The sequence below is a fragment of the Octopus bimaculoides genome, chromosome 1 (genome assembly GCF_046866305.1).
Source record: "Octopus bimaculoides isolate indiv1 chromosome 1, ASM4686630v1, whole genome shotgun sequence".
Classification (NCBI taxonomy): Eukaryota; Metazoa; Mollusca; class Cephalopoda; order Octopoda; family Octopodidae; genus Octopus; species Octopus bimaculoides.
In genome coordinates this window covers 131,482,195-131,500,893 of record NC_142928.1, presented here as the reverse complement: position 1 = coordinate 131,500,893, position 18,699 = coordinate 131,482,195, and the positions used below count along the sequence as shown (strand labels likewise).

The window sequence follows — 18,699 nt, the reverse complement described above, 5'->3', positions numbered from 1 at the left end:
GAGGATGAAAAAGTCAAATGATTCAGGTTGTTGCTTTTTGTCAGAGTATTAAGGTAAAAAAAAAAAGGAAGTATTGTTGTTGCTTATGACAACAATACTTCTCTCAGATGAAGAACAAAACCTCACACCATTAGATTCTTCACGATAACAGTGGTTAAACTTAGCAAACACTTTGAATTAATTGTTGCTAACACAAACTACCACCAATATTTTCTTCATATTCTGAATTTTACCCTCTGTTACATGCATGTTGCAAAGGTATGTTTGAAAATTTTGCTGATTTCTACAAGAAATTGGATGCGAATGTTACATGGTATTTTTCTTACTTTGGTAATTTGGTAATTATGTTTATATCCATAATATTACTTTATTGGTAAAGGCACATGGCTCAGTGGTTAGTGTTGGCCTCACAACCATGAGGTAGTGAGTTCAGTTCCTAAACTGGGCTGTATGTTGTACTCTTGAGCAAGACACTTTATTTCATGTTACTCCAGTTCACTCATATGTAGAAATGAGTTGCAACGTCACTTGTGCCAAGCTGTATCGGCCTTTGCCTTTCCCTTGGACAACATTGGTGGTTAGGAGAAGGGAGGCTGGTATGCATGGGTGACTGCTAGCTTTCCATAAACAACTTTGCCTGGACTTGTACCTTGGAGGGTAACTTTAGGGGGTCTTTGTTACTTTATTGACAACTGTTCATGTGCCTTTTACTGATCTCTTATTACAAATCTAATGATAGATATCATTGTTTTATGTTAAATTCTTTGTAAACTTAGAAAAATATCAGTTTCTGACTGGGAATATTTTGCCATTAATTGTTTTACTGTCAATGTCTTTGGAAAAGCTCTGTTCATCATGTCTAAGTTAGATACATTATGGAAAACCTAATGAACTGTATTATCTATCAGAGATATTGTCACAGGATAAATACTGCAGTTAATTATGCTTACCATGATGTATCTGCTTTTAGTATGATGCACAGGTTGCTATTTAAAAACAATTACCTTATTTAATTCAAAATATCATTTTTTCAATTCATTTAATTCAAAATATTACCATAGGCACAGGAGTGGCTGTGTGGTAAGTAGCTTACTTACCAACTACAAGATTCCGGGTTCATTCCTACTGCATGGCACCTTGGGCAAGTGTCTTCTACTATAGTCTTGGGCCAACCAAAGCCTCGTGAGTGGATTTGGTAGATGGAAACTGAAAGAAGCCCATTGTATATATGTATATATGTGTGTGTGTGTGTGTGTGTGTGTGTGTGTGTATGTTTGTATGTCTGTGTTTGTCACCCCAACATCGCTTGACAAACGATGGTAGTGTGTTTACATCCCCATAACTTAGCGGTTCGGCAAAAGAGACCGATAGAATAAGTACTAGGCGTCCAAAGCATATCCTGGGGTCGATTTGCTCGACTAAAGGTGGTGCCCCAGCATGGCCACAGTCAAATGACTGAAACAAGTAAAAGAATAAAGAGTATTTCTTCCAAATCAAGGTATTAAAACTGAATTGTATTTACTTCCCAAGCAACCAGTAAAATGTTTATTTATATTAAATTACTTTATTAAATACTAAATGTAATACACAAAAATAATATATGAAACCTGTTAATTTTAGTTTTCCATCTTTTGGCCATGCTGGGGCACCACCTTGAAGAATTTTTAGTCAAATGAATTGACCCCAGTACTTAATTTTGTTATACTTGATACTTATTTCACCAGTCTCTTTTGTTGAACCACTCAGTTACAGGGAAGTAAATGCACCAACATCAGTTGTCAAGCAGTGGTGGGAGACACGCACTTCTTTCAGTTTCCATCTACCAAATCCACTCACAAGGCATTGACTGGCCCAAGGCTGTAGTAGAGGCCACTTGTATAAGATGCCACGGACCTAGAACCATCTGGTTGAGAAGCAAGCTTCTTACTTCACAGCCATTCCCATTTTTTTTTAAAGAAAATAAATAGACAAATGTTTTTAATAATGATTTTGAGCACATCCACCAAATCACAATATTGTGGGGTGGGATGTTGTTGATTGAATTTAGCTCAGTATTTAGCTGGTTCTGATCTTATCAATCCCAGGATTGAAAGGAAAGGCAACCAACACCTGCTGGGTATCAAACATGGAATGCAAAGTGACATAACCAAATAACATAAGGCACAAATCTAATGCTTTTCTAATTCTGCCATCTGCTGCCCTTGCAATAATGTTTTAATAATGCTATTTCATATAATATTTTAATAATGCTATTTCAATAGACTTAACATTGTTTTTTCTAGGACCATATGTACTGTGACAAATAGAAATATACAGCTTTTTTTTTACTTGTTTCAGTCATTGGGCCATCGTCTTGAGAGGTTTAGTCAAAGAAATTGAACTTGGTACTTATTTTTTTAAATCTGGAACTTACTTTATCGGTCACTTTTGTCAAACCACTAAGTTACAGAGACATGAACAAGCTAACAGTGGTTGTGTGCACCAAGTGGTAGTGGGCAACACACACAATGACAGGATTCTTTCAGTTTTCCATGTACCAAACCTACTCACAAGGCTTTGGTCAGCCTGGGAATATGGATATTGTAGATGCTTTCCCAAGGTGCTATGCAGTGGGACTGAACCCAAGATCACAGGGTTGGGAAGCAAGCTTCTTAACCCTGCTTTAGCCAATCTATGATAAGATATTCTAGTCATGACAATCCCTCTTTATCCAAGGTAGAGTGCATTTGGAAACAGATTACCCATGTGTCCCTTTCTTATTTTAATAATAAGATGCTATGAGGGAGTTTTGGCTACTATTTCTAGCAGGGCAAACAACCATATATGGGTTCTTATACTAACTATGTATTGTCATGCTACAAGAGTGTGTTCTTCAAGATGGTTAGAGAAACAATGGTCTCTTGTTGTTTGGGAGTTCAAAGGTTGAACATTAAGTTATTCAGATATAAATTATATATTTGATTAAATTTTCTTTTCTTTTTTTCTATTTTAAATAAATTACCAACCTCCCTTCAAACAAATCCACTACAGGAATGACCGACCACATACACAGAAGCTAGGTTATAGCAGCTTGGGTAAGGGGTTGAGCAGCCAAAAGTTGTCATCTGTCAGAAGGCTAAAGGTTACTTCACTTCCTCTGTGTTTCTTCTTTCTTTCATTCTTTCTCTTTCACCCTCTAACCACCTCTGCTACTCTGAATTACTGTTGTCTTCAACATCATCCACCAGCTGACCATCCTATAAAGCTTTCAAATGTTTACATTATCTTGCTACAATGAAATCATCAAACCTCATATATGACTTTAAGTCAAGCGCAACAACTGGAGGCCCTGAAATGTCACTCAAAATATTCTTTTGTTCTGATTGGTCAGTTTGCCATATAGAACTCTAGCTTAAACAATGGCTCAGTCATTTGACTGACTGTTTATATATACATATATATCTAATAGAGAAAGAGAACTACATATATATAAATATATATATATATATATATATATATATATATATATATATATATATATATATATATATATATATAAAATGTATGTGTAAAATCTAATGCCAGCATTATAATGTCGTCTCTCTTAATGGACTGCCAGGAATATATAGATCCTTTGTCTACGCCTCGTATGCTTCACTGGAACTATAATCAGGACGGTAAGTATAGCGCATGCTGAAATTTCTAAAATAACTATCGATATGTAATTTAACTCCTTAGCATTCACATTATTCAGTTAAGAATAATGCTTTTTTATTCACATTGTTTTGAATTAATCATACATTATCTTGTAGCTTTGAGATTTTGATGAGGTAACTGTTAATTTTTAGAATGATATTGTAGGGTTGGTGTGAGAGGTCAGATCTGGCTAGTTTGAACATAAAACAGCTGGAATATTTTGGTCAGTTTAAATGCTGAAGTGTTAACTCTTTTGATACCAACCTACCTGAGTCTGCTTTTAGTTTTATGGTGCAAACTTCATACTTTAAAGTAATCTAATTTAAAACATTCCATTGAAATTTCATGGTAATTTATGTTCCAATTACTAACCTGAGAATGACAGTTATTTTAATAAATTCTTTATTTTTCAAAATTAATTGAAATAAGGGTAGTGTATAACAACAGAAATATGGTAAAAAAAACCAAAAAGGTTAACTGAACATTTCAATGCCAATGAGGTTTTCCTTGAAACTCTCAATTTACAAATACAAAAGAAAAATGTATTTATTTCTGCACGTACGTACACACACTCTTTCTATCTCTCTCTCTGTCTCTGTCTGTCTCTGTCTCTCTGTCTGTCTCTGTCTGTCTCTGTCTGTCTCTGTCTGTCTCTCTCTCTCTCTGTCTCTCTGTGTCTGTCTGTCTCTCTATCTCTCTCTCTCTCACTCTGTCTGTCTGTCTGTCTGTCTGTCTGCCTCTTTCTCTCCCTCTCCCCCTCTCCCCCTCTCTCTCTCTTTTTACTTGAAGGCTGTTTCTGAGATTCTTGGCCCTTGAATCACTTCTGTAACTATGTGCTGATTAAAAATGATAGAGGTGTGTGTGTGTGTGTGTGTGTGTGTGTGTGTGTGTGTGTGTGTGTGTGTGTGTGTGTGTGTGTGTGTGTGTGTGTGTGTGTGTATATATATATATATATATATATATATATATATAAATAAAAGACATTATCTAGTGTTGAATTTTGATGAAACTTCTCAACAGAGGTGTTTGGTATAATTTTGATATATATTAATTCTTCATTCTTTTAATTATTTGCTTCATAAACTAGCTAGGTCTATACTGAACACTGTTTTCTTTATTACAAACAAAATACATATGAACGTTTGCATTTTTAAGAGACGAATATTTGGGATACATTTTCTAAATCTGTGGGTTTTTTAAATGAAAGAACTTTTGTTTCTGTGGTTTTGTGGCTTTCATCAATACCATCACCAATATCATCATTTAATGTCCATTTTCCATGCTGGCATGGGTTGGATGGCATGACAGAAACTGGTAAGCCCAGGTTCCATAATATCTTTTGACTTAGATTTTGTGGCTGGATGCCTTTCATAATGCCAAACACTCCACACAGTTTGGGTGCTTTATATGTTACACTGTGACCAGTGCTTTTTACATAGCACCTTGGTTTTAGGATCTCAATTCTGTTGTGGCGGGTGGGTCTTCTGGAGTATAGCAATACACTACATATCCTAGTCCTCTGTCATCTCCTTTACAAGGTTCAGAATTTTGAGGTTGGTCTTCACTACTTCATCCCATGTCTTCTTGGGTCTCCCTCTTCTACAACTTCCCTCCACTTTCTAAGTAAGAAATCATTTAGCTGAATCATTAGACTATGGGATAAAATACTTTGCAGTATTTATTTGTTCCAGTTCAAGTTCTGAGATCAAATACTGCTAAGATCAACATTGCATTTCATCCTTCCAGAGTGAGTAAAATAAAATACCAGTCAAGTGCTGAGATTGATATAATCAATTCTTTCTTTTCCTAATAGGTATTGAACCACCTGGCCTTCGTGCCGGTGGTATGTAAAAGCACCCACTACACTCTTGGAGTGGTTGGCGTTAGGAAGGGCATCCAGCTGTAGAAACTCTGCCAAATCAGATTGGAGCCTGGTGTAACCACCTGGTCCACCAGTCCTCAGTCAAATTGTCCAACCCATGCTAGCATGGAAAGCGGACGTTAAACGATGATGATGATGATGAAAACCCTTATCCTATGGATTGTGGGGTTGATATAATCGACTTAACCCCTCCCCTTGTGCCTATAGTAGAAAAGATTATTATTATTATTAAGGTGGTGAGCTGGCAGAATCATTAACATGTTGGACACGTTTATCAGCATTTCTTCCAGCTCATTTCATTTTGAGTTCCAATTTTGTAGAGATAAACTTTACCTGTCATCCTTTTGGGGTCAGTAAAATAAGTACCTGTTAAGTACTTGACTAGCCCCTTCTCCCAAAATTTCAGGCATTGTGTCTATAGTAAAAGGAATTAAGGTGTTGACAAATTCTGCCAAGTTTGACTTTGCTTTTCATCCTTTTGAAGTGATAAGTACCAGTTAAGTATTAGGGTCAATATAATTGACTTACCCACTCCCCCAAAATTGCTGGCCTTGTGCCAAAATTTGAAATCATTATTAAGGTGTTCAGCTAGCAGAATCCTTAGCAGACAATAAAATGCTTAGTGACATTTCTCCCAGTGTTACATTCTGGTTCATATGCTGCTAAGGTCAACTTTGCTTTCATCCTTTTGAGGGCCAATAAAATAAGACCAGTTAAGCACTTGGGCCAACATAAAAAACTAGCTGTCTCTCTCTCTCAAGATTTCTGGTTTTGTACTTGTAGTAGAAATGATTATTAAAACTTTGACTTGGCAGAATCTTTATCACGTTGGATAAAATGCTTAGCAGCATTTCTTCTGGATCTTAACATTCTGAGTTCAAATTCCACTTAGATAGACTTTGCTTATTATCAATAAAATAATACCCGTTGAGTATTGGGGTTGATGTAGTTGATTACATCATTCCTCTAAAATTTCAGGCCTTGTACCTGTAGAATAAAGGATTATGTTACTGGTTTCAGCTATTTGACTGTGACCATGCTAGCATACTGCCCTTTTTCACTCATATTTCATTCAATGTATGTCCATTTTTCCTGTGCTAGCATTAGTTAGATGAATGTATTTGGGTATTGTTTTGTAGCCAGATTTTCTTCCTGTTACTAACTTTTACCTGATTTTCAAGTAGGGGATCTCTTATTTCTGACATCTTTGAAAGTGCAAATCAAGTGGGCAATTTGTTCACGAAAGCAACCTCATCATTTGCAGCAAGTGGCTTTCATAAACCCCAAATATAAACACACACAGACACACACACACACAGTTATAGTGTGCCAGCACTACGTATAGAGCATCTGTGCCAACATCACATAAAGCACCCATGCCAGTGCCATGTGAAAAGCACCCAGTGCACTCTGTAAAGTGGTTGGCATTAGGAAGGGCATCCAACTGAAACAACCATGCCCAAACAGACAAATTGGAGCCTGGTGCAGCTCTCTGTCTTGCCAGCTCCTGTCAAACCATCCAACCCATGTCAGCATGGAAAACAGACATTAAATGATGGTGATGATCTATATAGACGACAGGATTCTTTTAGTTTCTGCTTACCAAATCCATTCAAGGCTTTGTACAGCCTGTGACTAATATAAAGGATCCATGTCCAGGGTACCATGCAGTGGGACTGATCTGAAAGTCCCTGTAATGGTCATGTGTGTTACCTTTTCTCCTGACAGATAAAAACAAAAGCATAACAAAATGTTCTCAGTTAAAATTTTGAAAGTTTTTGATTTAAAATTAAAGGTTTAATTATAAAACCAGGAATAATAATAGAGAGCATTTTATGAGGATGCTAAGTGTTATTTTCATTGTTATTCCTTTTGTAATCACCTGTACTATTATTTTCAGTAGGACTGTGAAGAAACAGTCTACTTACAGTTAGAGGATAGGAAGCATAGGTGCTGAAAAGCAACTAGGATAGGGTTATCTATTTTACTGGTTATAGCCATATAATTAATATTTTGCTGGTTATAGCTGTGCTGTTTTGACCATCTTGAAAGTGGTTTTGCTGACTGCATTGATCCCAGTACTTTGTCAAGTACATATTTTATTTGCAATGAATGAACTAGAATGGAGCCAATTAAGAATATTTGTTTTTCATACCAACTCTATCCTCTCTTGATATTAGTATTATATATATATATATATATATACAAGAACAAGGGCAGGGAATCGTCAATTAATAATAGAATTAATAATTAACAATTTTGCCAAGTAGTTCAGTATGAAAAAACCTTTATCGGTAAACCCATTTATCATCATAAATATACAGGGATTAGCATTGAGTTGCTTCTCCAACATACTGAAAATTTAGAAATAGCAGTCAAAGAACTACTGATTCTAAACTACAAATTTTTCTCTAAATGGATGGCGATATTTATGGCACACATAGAACAAAAAACCGGAGGGGAAAGCATAAACAAAACAAGTCTTTAGTTAATCGGATACAATCGTTTCATGGTTAAGAGAATGAAAAATCCCTATTCCAAATCATCAGTCAGATATTCTGATAAATTTGAAAGTGTCTCTAAAAAATTCACGGTAATTTTTGGCCATGCGACACCAAAAATCAACGACAAGAAAGGCACTTACGAATTTATCGGCTAGTGAGTTCTGCCATAAATATCGCCATCCATTTAGAGAAAAATTTTGTAGTTTAGAATCAGTAGTTCTTTGACTGCTATTTCTAAATTTTCAGTATGTTGGAGAAGCAACTCAATGCTAATCCCTATATATATATATATATATATATATATATATACATAACAGAGGTCACACAAATCAGCATTAAATAAAATGTATTAATGAAAGGTGATATTTAATACATTCGGATACATTCAGACATGAAAGACCTTTCATTGTGGAAACAGTCTTGGGAGAAATTCTCCTTCTAGACATGAGTGAATTACATCACTGGATTGTAGTGTGTACATGTTTCTGTGCTGTTTCAAATCTGCTTTTTCACAGTCCAAAAGAATGATTCACTCTTATATTGGAACAGTAAACAGTTCATTCACTGATGTATGCAAAACTCGGTCAAACTAGAATTAACTGAAGTAGTGTTGAATAAAATATATTAATGTGAAGTTATATTTAAAATGTTTGAGTATATTTGGACATGGAAAGACTTTTTACTGTGCAAAAAAGAGTCTCAGGAAAAAAATTCTCCTCCTAGACGATATGTGTGAAAATATAAAGGGCTGTGAAAAATGTCATTAGATTATAGGAAGCATGTGTTTCTGGAAATGTGTTTGTTGTTCTGAGCTTGGGATGTGTGCGTTTCCGTGTTGTTGCATGTCAGCCATGAATTCTGAATTTGCCCTTCACATCCTTATCAGAATGATACTTTTGGTATATTAGAACAGCAAGTAATAAATTTGCTGGAATGCATAATGCTTGGTCAAGCTTTCATTCATAGCCCAGTGTGTTTTCACACATCTGTATGGAGAAATTTCCTCCACGGCTATCTATGTAGTGAAAGGTCTTCCCAGATTTGAATGTACACAAACATGTTCTGGTGTTGCCATCCGGTTTCACCAGTCCTCAGTCAAATCGTCCAACCCATGCTAGCATGGAAAGCGGACGTTAAACGATGATGATGATGATGATGATGATATTTTACTCAATACTGCTTCATATGACTCTATTTAATTCTAGCTTGACAAAGCTTTACATATGCCAGTAAATTTACTGTTCTTACATATTAGAACTCTTATTCTGAAAGGGTTGTGAAGAACAAATTCAGTATTTGTGGTTGATGATGCACAACATAGAAACACATGCATCTTACAATTCGACAATGTCATTCATTGCCCAATGTGTTTTCACACATGTAGACTGTGCAGAGAAATTACTGCTGTGATTATTTCCACAAATAAGTTCTTCCACATTTGCAAATACACAAACGTATTACATATTATGCATGCATATAAACTATTTTACATTTCTCACAATTTCACATTTCTCACTAATGAGGTGGAATAAAAAAAATTTCACTAAAATATATAATTATTAGTTTTAGTAGTGGTGGTGAGGATGGTATTTCTCTATTTGAGAACCACTGACTTCTATGTTTTAACTGCAATAGCATCATGTATACAATGAATTTTTCAGCCTACCAAACTGATAAAATGCAAAGCAATCAATCAAATTCTATACAGTCACTACAGTTGCTTAGTGTCCGTTAACCCTTTTTGATACCAGTTCACTCAAGAAAGTCCCTAATTCTATAGTATAATGCTTTATGGCTCAGTAGTTAGAGCTCACAATCATGAAGTAGTGAGTTTGATTCCTGGACCAGGCTGTGTTGTATTCTTGAGGAAGACACTTTATTTCACATTGCTCCAATTCACTTAGTTATAGAAATGAGTTGCAATGTCACTGGTGCCACGCTGTATCATCTTTCCCTTGGATAATGTTGGTGATATGGAGAGGGGAGGCTGGTATGCATGGGCGACTGCTGGTCTTCCATACACAACCTTGCCTGGATTTGTGCCTCATAGGGAAACTTTCTAGTTACAATCCCATGGTCATTCATGACCGAAGGGGGTCTTTATCTTTTAAAGTGATCTATATTAAAACATTCCATCAAAATTTCATGTTAATTTATGTTTCAAATACTAGATTCACCCTTTAACTGTGAAATTAAATTTCATGGTTATTCCAGTGAATATGTTAAGCATCTACCAAAAAATGGAATTGATATTTTTCTGTGAGTCACATTGCCTCAATAAAATTGACTTATAGATTTGAACATGACATTCCTCAACAAAGATAAATTGATATATAAAACTGCTTTCTGCAGTTAAGAATACTGAAATTTTGAGTGAATATATCTGATTTCTGCAGTAAAAGGGTTATTAATAATTATTTCATCAAATTAGTCATTTTCAGAATTAAATGAAGCAGGGGTTGTGTGTTTCAACAGAAATATAAAAGGGCTAAGAAAAAGAAAAAAAAAAAAAAAAAAGAAAAAAAGCTCATTCAGTGGTCAACTTCTCATTAATATGTAGTTTCAATAGAAAGACACAGTTCATTGTATATCACTGTGTCACTGAATGTTTTACTATCTTGCTGTGCAGGATTCACTAACTTGCAGAATAAAAACCACTCTTGTATATTCTCTTTAGTCACTTCTTGAAAATTGTTTTCTGTGATGTTGCAACAATCCTAAGATTTACAAAATATTATTACTTCATTACACATTATATATCATTATCATCATTATTCAACATCTGCCTTTCATGCTGGCATGGGTTGGATGGTTTGACAGGAGCTGGCCAGACAAGACTGCACTAGACTTCTTTGTCAGTGTGGTTTTTACAGCTGGATGCCCTTCTAAATGCTAACCACTCTACAGTGTGGACTGGATGCTTTTTACGTGGCACGAACACTGGCAGGGTCACCAAATAACTTGCAAGACAAAAAAACCTTTGAGGCGGGGGCACGTTGGGGGAAGGCGATTTTTGTATCAGATGATGAAAGGTTAGTGTGACAGATACGCTACAAGATAATTTGTATGTACATAAATATGCAAGAAGAATTAGGAGTTTTAAAGTAAATCTTCTCGAAAAACTAATTCTTTTGTTTTCTATAGTTATTCTCAAAAAACAATTTTTATCTTTATTTGTTCCAGTCATTAGACTGTGGCCATGCTGGAGCACCACCTGGCCGGGTTTAGTCAAACAAATTGATCCCAGTGTTATTCTTTCAAACCTAGTACTTTTAAGCTAGTATATAGCTTTTAAGCAACTGACCCTGAATGGGAAGATCTACAAACAGATCACTGACTTGGAGAATTTGTTGTAATTGCTTCCTCCAGAGTCATATCCCAATGATAAGCATATTTGTTGCAAAAAATCATGTAAAAAAAAGTCACCAAAAACAATAGCAGTAATGAAAACATAGGAGTCCACAATTTCAGGATTGCAGGTCCAAATTCAGCCCAGAATGTTTTTAATTTACTCACAGAGTTAGCCTTTAGATTATAAAAACTGTTATCGTACAAAAAAATTTGTCGCAAAATGTCATGTAAAAAAATCACCACAAACAATCACAGTAATGAAAACTTAGGAACCCAAAATTTCAGGATTGTGGGTCCCTAAATTTCTTTGTCTCTCTTTCTCTCCCTCTCTTTTTCTTTCTCTCTCTCTGTCTGTCTGTCTTTGCCACCGTCCTCACCATCTCTATGCCTACTATTACTCGCATTCTGTCATGAGGAATAGTAGGAGTGTCATTGAATAGTGAAAGGGAGGGTCTAAGTGTAACACACTGACCCACAGAAATTAGTTTTTGCATTTATTATACTTGATAACGGGCTTCTTTCAGTTTCCATTTACCAAATCCACTCTCGAGGCTTTGGCTGGCCCAGGGCTGTAGTAGACATTTGCCCAAGGTGCCATGCAGTTGGACTGAACTCAAAGCCTTGTAGTTGAGAAGCTAACCACTTTACCACACAGCCAAGACTAGTTTTCAATATTTATGTGGTTAAGGAATTTGCTTTGCAACATGTGGTTATGAGTTCACTTTGGACAAGTGTTAAGCAAAAACTTTGCAAAAGCCTTTTGGATATGTGAGTGTGTATATTGTCAAAAACTGGAATTTATATGTCATTAAATTCTTTAGTTATGTTCGTTTCAACACTACATGGAAAATACATTTCCTGAATATAAATATTCCTCAAACACAGTTTCAAGAGTATATTATTTTTGAAACTTTATTTGAAGAAATGCTTCTGGTTTACATCAATATATTGTCATTCTATAAATTTTATAAATTCATTTATATTTCATCATTAATATTTATAGTCAGTGAAGGCACATGGCTCAGTGGTGAGAGCATCTGGCTTATAATCATGAGGTAGTGAGTTCAATTCCTGAACCGGGCTGGTCTTCCATAAACAACCTTGCATGAACTTGTGCTTCAGAGGGTAACTTTCTAGGTGCAATCCCATGGTCATTTATGACCAAATGGAATCTTTACCCTTTATAATATTTATATTCATGGTGGTAAGCTGGCAGAGATGTTAGTGTGCTGAATAGAATGCTTTAGTGATATTTCATCCATCATTAGATTCTGAGTACAGTTTCTGCCGAGGTCAGCTTTGCCTTTCATCCTTTTGGAGCCAATAAAGTACCAGTTGAACACTGGGGTCGATGGAATCAACTTATCCCACCACTCCCCAAACTTGCTAGCCCTATGCCAAAATTTGAAATCAATATTTATATCCATGAAATGTATATATTCTATGTTGTGTTAAAATGATCATAACTTAAAGAATTTATGCCATAAATTCCTATATTCAACTTAATGTATTATACTCTGACTAATTTATTAACCGTGGAATTTCAGAGTATAGATAGTTTACTTTAAGGTAAATTGTGTTTATATATATTCCATTAGACAGTTTTCACAAAGGTGCTGAGGAACCAGCTCAGAATTATTTATTTATCTTCTCTTAATGAATGTATGTATGTATGCATGCATGCATGCACGCACGCATGTATGTTGGCTCACCAAATGAAACAAATGAAAAGATACTTTGTGGTATTTAGTTATTTAGTTCCATTCAAGTTATGCCTCTTTATACTCAGGTCAGCTGTTAATTTTACTGTTTTACCTTAAAATAAGGACCAAAGTACAGGTGTTGATAAAAAGAACTTGTAACTTTGAAGACAGTGTCCCAGTATGACTGCAGTCCAATGGTTGGAACGAGCAAAAGAAAAATAATAAAAAACAGACTTTTTTCTACTGAAATAAAAATTGTAGCTATAACCATATTTTTTTGTCCTTAACTTGTCTCAGAGTTGTGTCCATGGTTAACTTTCAAATCACTCAGTCAAGCTAACTATAAACATGTACTATGTATTCACTTCTTTATAGATGTACTACATATTCACCACTCTGTGTGTGTGTGTATTAAAATATACAGTATATTATAGACCCATTTTTCAGCTGATCTTATCAATTAGCTGTAATGGGTCTATAATACTGTATACTTTGATTAATGTACCTGTTCTCTTGACAAGTATATAACTGCCTATTTTTCTGAATTAGAGTAAACATAAATCCGGAGAAGCACACTCTAAGATGTAGAACAGTATATATTAAAAGTGGGGAAGGCTGGTTTATGGGATTACCCTGGGCTGACAGGAAACCAAGAGGAATCTCATAAACCGGCTGTCCCCACTTTTGATATGTATGTATGTGTATATATATATATATATATATGAAAGAACATATGAAAAGGCAATCCTAACATGGTTATTTTGTCAGAATGCCAAATAATGTGATAAATATATGCTTTTATGCACCATGTGTCTATATGAGAAGATCTCTCAAGATGAATACTGCAATATTTAGCATTCTAATAAAACATCCACATTAAGTTGGATATAAAGACCTTTAGGTTTTAATACACCTTCTGTCACTAATAACTATCACACACGCACACACATACACGCAGTGGTGAATTACATGACGTGTGTATATATTTCTCCTCACCACTAGTGGATATATCTCTTGCCTTTTATTAAAGATGTGTGTATATGTGTTCCACTACATGGCACCTATGGCAAGTGTCTTCTATAGCCCCAGGCTGACCAAAGCCTTGTGTGTGTGTTTGGTAGGCAGAAACTAAAAGCTCATCTTGTGTGTCTTACTGTCTCCTATTAAAGGCATGCAACTTAGTGGTTAGGGCATTCAGCTCAGGATCGTAAGGTTGTAAGTTTGATTCCTGGCAATGCGTTTTGCTCTTGAGCAAGACATCTTATTTCATGTTGTTCCAGTCCACTCATCTAGCAAAAATGAGTAGTACCTGTATTTCAAAGAGCCAGCCTTGTCACATTCGGTATCATGTTGAATCTCCCTGAGAGCTACATTAAGTGTATGTATGTCCATGGAGTGCTTGGCCACTTGCATGTTAATTTCACTAGTAGGCCCTTCTGTTGAATGGATCAACTGGAACACCTTGTTGTAACTAATGGACTGCCAGTACTGTCTTCTTGCCTCGATATTGCATGATAGTTATAAATAAGTGTCACTTACATGCAAGTGGTGTTCTTCATTTCCAATCTTCCATAAAAACATGACTGGTCATAGGGAATTATTACCTCTCTCAGAAGTAGGTGAGGGTTGGTGACAGGAAGTGCATCCAACCATAGAAACTCTACCTCTTCAAATTCCATCCAACCTGTGCAAGCATGGAAAAGTGACAATGATGACAACTGGAAACCCCTTCTCCTTAGATTTACTCAATCAGGGTTGATCTGAGATTAAACAACAACAATAAAGGAGTTGAACTGAGGTAAGAACAAACTAGTTGACTACCTTATCCATTCATCCATAGAAGAATTTGAACTCAAAAGATGACTAAATGTTTATTTGGTAAGATGGCTTCTGTCAGGCTGACATTTCTTAGATCAGGATCCCTAACCACTGTGCCACAGACAAGTACTGGGCCATGGAATATTTGGTACCAGACCACACAGAAAAAATAAATTTTAAAATTTTATTTCTATTTCATTGACTGTCACAGTCTGTGGGAGTGTTTTTTCATTGTACATGTATTACATATGTAATAATTAAATTATATACAGCTGCCCTTAGGAAGGGCATCCAGCCATAGAAATCTGATGGAATCTGATGTAGCCCCTGGCATTGCCAGTTCCTGTCAAGCCATGCAACCTATGCTAGCATGGGAAATGGACATTAAATGTTGATGATGATTATGGTCTTTATTATATTTTGTTATGTGCATGGTACCCTGGTCTGTGGAAAAATTTTCTTGCATGAAACCAGTCCATGGTGACAAAAAGGTTGGGGACCACTCCTCTAGATAACATCACATAAAGCTGTAAGTCTCCAATTAGCACCCCCTACAGCTCAACATGTTATGGGACTCGATTTATTGAAAGAAATGTGAAATGGGTAAAAAAAAAAAAAATTTAAAAAAAAAAGATAAACAACAAACAAGATATATTTTGCAAAATTACTTGTAGAATTTATATGTTTAGACCTGATATTTTGTATGCAAAATACCTGTTATCAACATTATTAATTTTACTTATCAACATTATTAATTTCCATTATCTGTGATTGTAGACTTTGGTAATTATATTTTCTCATTACCAGTACAATGAAACTTTTGATGAGGTGGATAAACTGTTCAGATATCAGTATTTTATCTTAAGTGTTTGCTATTCTACTTTCTATCTAATGTCACACACGATTGCCAGAGACACCCCCCAAACTAACTTAAATATTCAGTATAGCACATATTTACTTTTAATGTGATAATTATGCCTTTCTTTCTTCCTTTCTATCTTTATTTATTTCTCTCTCTCTCTCCCTCCCTCTCCCTCCCTCTCCCCCTTTTATCAAATTATGACAGCAATTGACTTGTATATCATCATCAGCTTATTTTCATACTGGCATAGATTGGACAGGTCACTATGGTCTGAGTCGGAGATGGTTCTTATTCAGTGTTACTGCCATCCTAGACAGGTTAGGGACCATGTCCCTTTCATACTTCCCTTTTTTTTTTGTAAGGTTTCTATGACTGGATGTCCTTTCTAATCGCCAACCACTTCACAGCAAGTACATTTTATTGCAACACCAACACTAGAGTGGTTGTCTTGTTGCGAACAAGACTAAAAGAGTTTTCTGTACCCTACATTTGACTCCTTTCAATTTTTTCCACCAGTGCCAGTGTCCTTTCGTCTCTGTGTTGGCTCTATATAGATTTTCCTTTCTTATACATGGGTATGACTCTAAATGGCATCTGGCAGTGGGGCCCTGGTTTGGGAGTTCCCGTGTTTTGAGGAATATGGAACTACCTCAACGAGGATGTCCTGCAAGCACTGGTGGAACAAAATCCCATTGTAACTGTTGAGAAACTAGCAGAGAAGCTTGGATTTGGTCATTCAACCAGTCATTCCAGTCAGCACTAGAAGAAAAACGACCATCTTTAGTTTCAAGACGAAAGGCGTTCTTCCATCAGGATAATGTCTGGCCACATACAGCAAGGATGATATTCCAAAGGCTGGAGCAGTTTGAATGGGAAATGATATTCCATCCACCATATTTGCCAGACATTGCCCCGTCTGATTATCATTTAGTCTTCAAAATCATTTCGACAGAAAAAGTATGAATTCTGCAGACAAGGTCAGAAGAGTACTGGAGGAGTATTTTTCATCATGGACAAGTGAATTTTGGATGAGGAGCCTTGCAAGTCTGCCAGATAGATGGAAGAGCATTGAAGAAAATGAAGGAGAGTATATTTTAGATTAAAAAAAGAACTTTATCTTAATTTTGAAAAAAAAAAGAAGTATAAAAAAACCACATCATTTATGGGATGACCCAATATTTTAGATTGGCTTTGAAAAAAATATATATATCAACCCTTATTCCACCGATCAAGAATAGAATTAATATCTCATGGTTCATTCAATTATTAAGATTGCACTGAAAATTTTTCATCCTCATATTTGTTCTTCAACACAGGATACAATGGTGTTGTTGCCTCTTAGTTCTAATTTCTAACCTTTTGATAAACCTCTATTAAGCAATTAAAACCTTTGTCACATTTCTTGTAGGCTTCTCTAGGTTACTATTTACAGCTTAGTACAACAGGCAGTGCATCAGTTTCATAATAATCATATAATATATTTAGTCTAGCAGACTTCTGAGGAAAGACATTCCAGCTGTGATCATATTATTATTATTTTTTTTTCCTTTTTTTCCTGGAATAGTATATCTAGAATTAAACTATGCTATGTGTCTCTCCTAGGATACGATATAAAGATATAATTGATATTTCTAGTAAATTGAGTGCCAGGCAGAAACTCCTCCAGTCAGGTTTGTTGTCTTAGACTTAAAGCAATATGAATTTCTCATAAAATAACTAATGTTCAAATTGAAGGTATTTTCATATATTTCCTTATTTCCTGCCTTACACTAAAAGAAATCACACACACATATATATATATAAATATATATATATATATATATATATATATATATATATAATACAAAAAATATATATGCATGTATACACACATATATGTATATACTTTCATCTACATGTGTATATAAATGCATATCAGGGTACAGGACGTTAGAACAATGAACTACAGACAACGGAACGAACACATAGGAAAACAGAAAGCCACTTAGAATAGAGGCAGCTGATGAATAATTCCAACTCGACGTTTCGAAGATAAGGCAGGACGTACTCTAGAATAGTCTCTTCCTGAGTAGTGGATCAACCAACTAAACAGAGGATTCCAAGGTGGCAAACGTAAACCAAGACAGGAAAAATTGGTCAGTGAAAACAACATAAAAAAGCCATACGGCCAAATGCGAATCTGATGTAGAACGCTAGTAGTTCGTCTTGCCTTCACAGCGGCTGGAGTGAAAAGAAAGTTGACCACAGGTCACACGAGAGCAGAGAGGATGGTGGAGGGAGGAAGTGGAACAAGGAGGAAGAAACAGGAGTGTATAGCAGTGAAGTAGAAGTTAGAATAACAGAAAGAAGCAGAGCGAGACGGGGAGATGGGTAAGAAGAAAGATAGATAGGTAGATAGAGGGATAGATAGAAAGATAGAGGAAGACAGATAGATAGATGGATAGATAGTCACGTCAGAATAAAGTACAGTCTTACTTGCAAAATGGACGTGTGCGTTCAATGATGTAATAATACAAAAAATATATATGCATGTATACACACATATATGTATATACTTTCATCTACATGTGTATATAAATCCATATCAGGGTACAGGACGTTAGAACAATATATGTCTCATTTCTCTGTTTGTTCTTTTCGTTGTTAGAAAAAAGTTTGTTTTCTGTTTTCGTTTTTATGTTTTCATTTCTCATTGTGTTAAACTTTTTTTTTATGTCCTGTACCCATATATGCATGTATGTATACTTATAGATGTAGGTATGTACATATATGTATGGATATATGCATATATCTATATATTTATATTATTATATGATCGAACGCCTTTTCCAAGTAAGTTTTATCTTAATGTGTGTGTGTATGTATGTGTGTGTGTGTGTGTGTGTGTATAAATCAGAAACCTAA

General features: G+C 35.5%; 1 protein-coding gene across 4 annotated transcripts in view; it reads left to right on the top strand.

The window, feature by feature from the left end:
- LOC106867718 (hepatocyte nuclear factor 4-gamma) overlaps positions 1-18,699 on the top strand; it is a 130,581-nt gene that overhangs the window by 61,447 nt on the left and 50,435 nt on the right. The window contains exon 1 of one of the 4 annotated variants that reach the window (XM_014912676.2): positions 3,554-3,656. The exons of the other annotated variants lie outside the window; for them this stretch is intronic. Coding sequence (XP_014768162.1) covers positions 3,572-3,656 — 85 coding nt within the window. The 5' untranslated portion in view covers positions 3,554-3,571. Of the gene's footprint in view, positions 1-3,553; positions 3,657-18,699 lie in introns of those variants that run through there. 4 annotated transcript variants of the gene reach the window in all.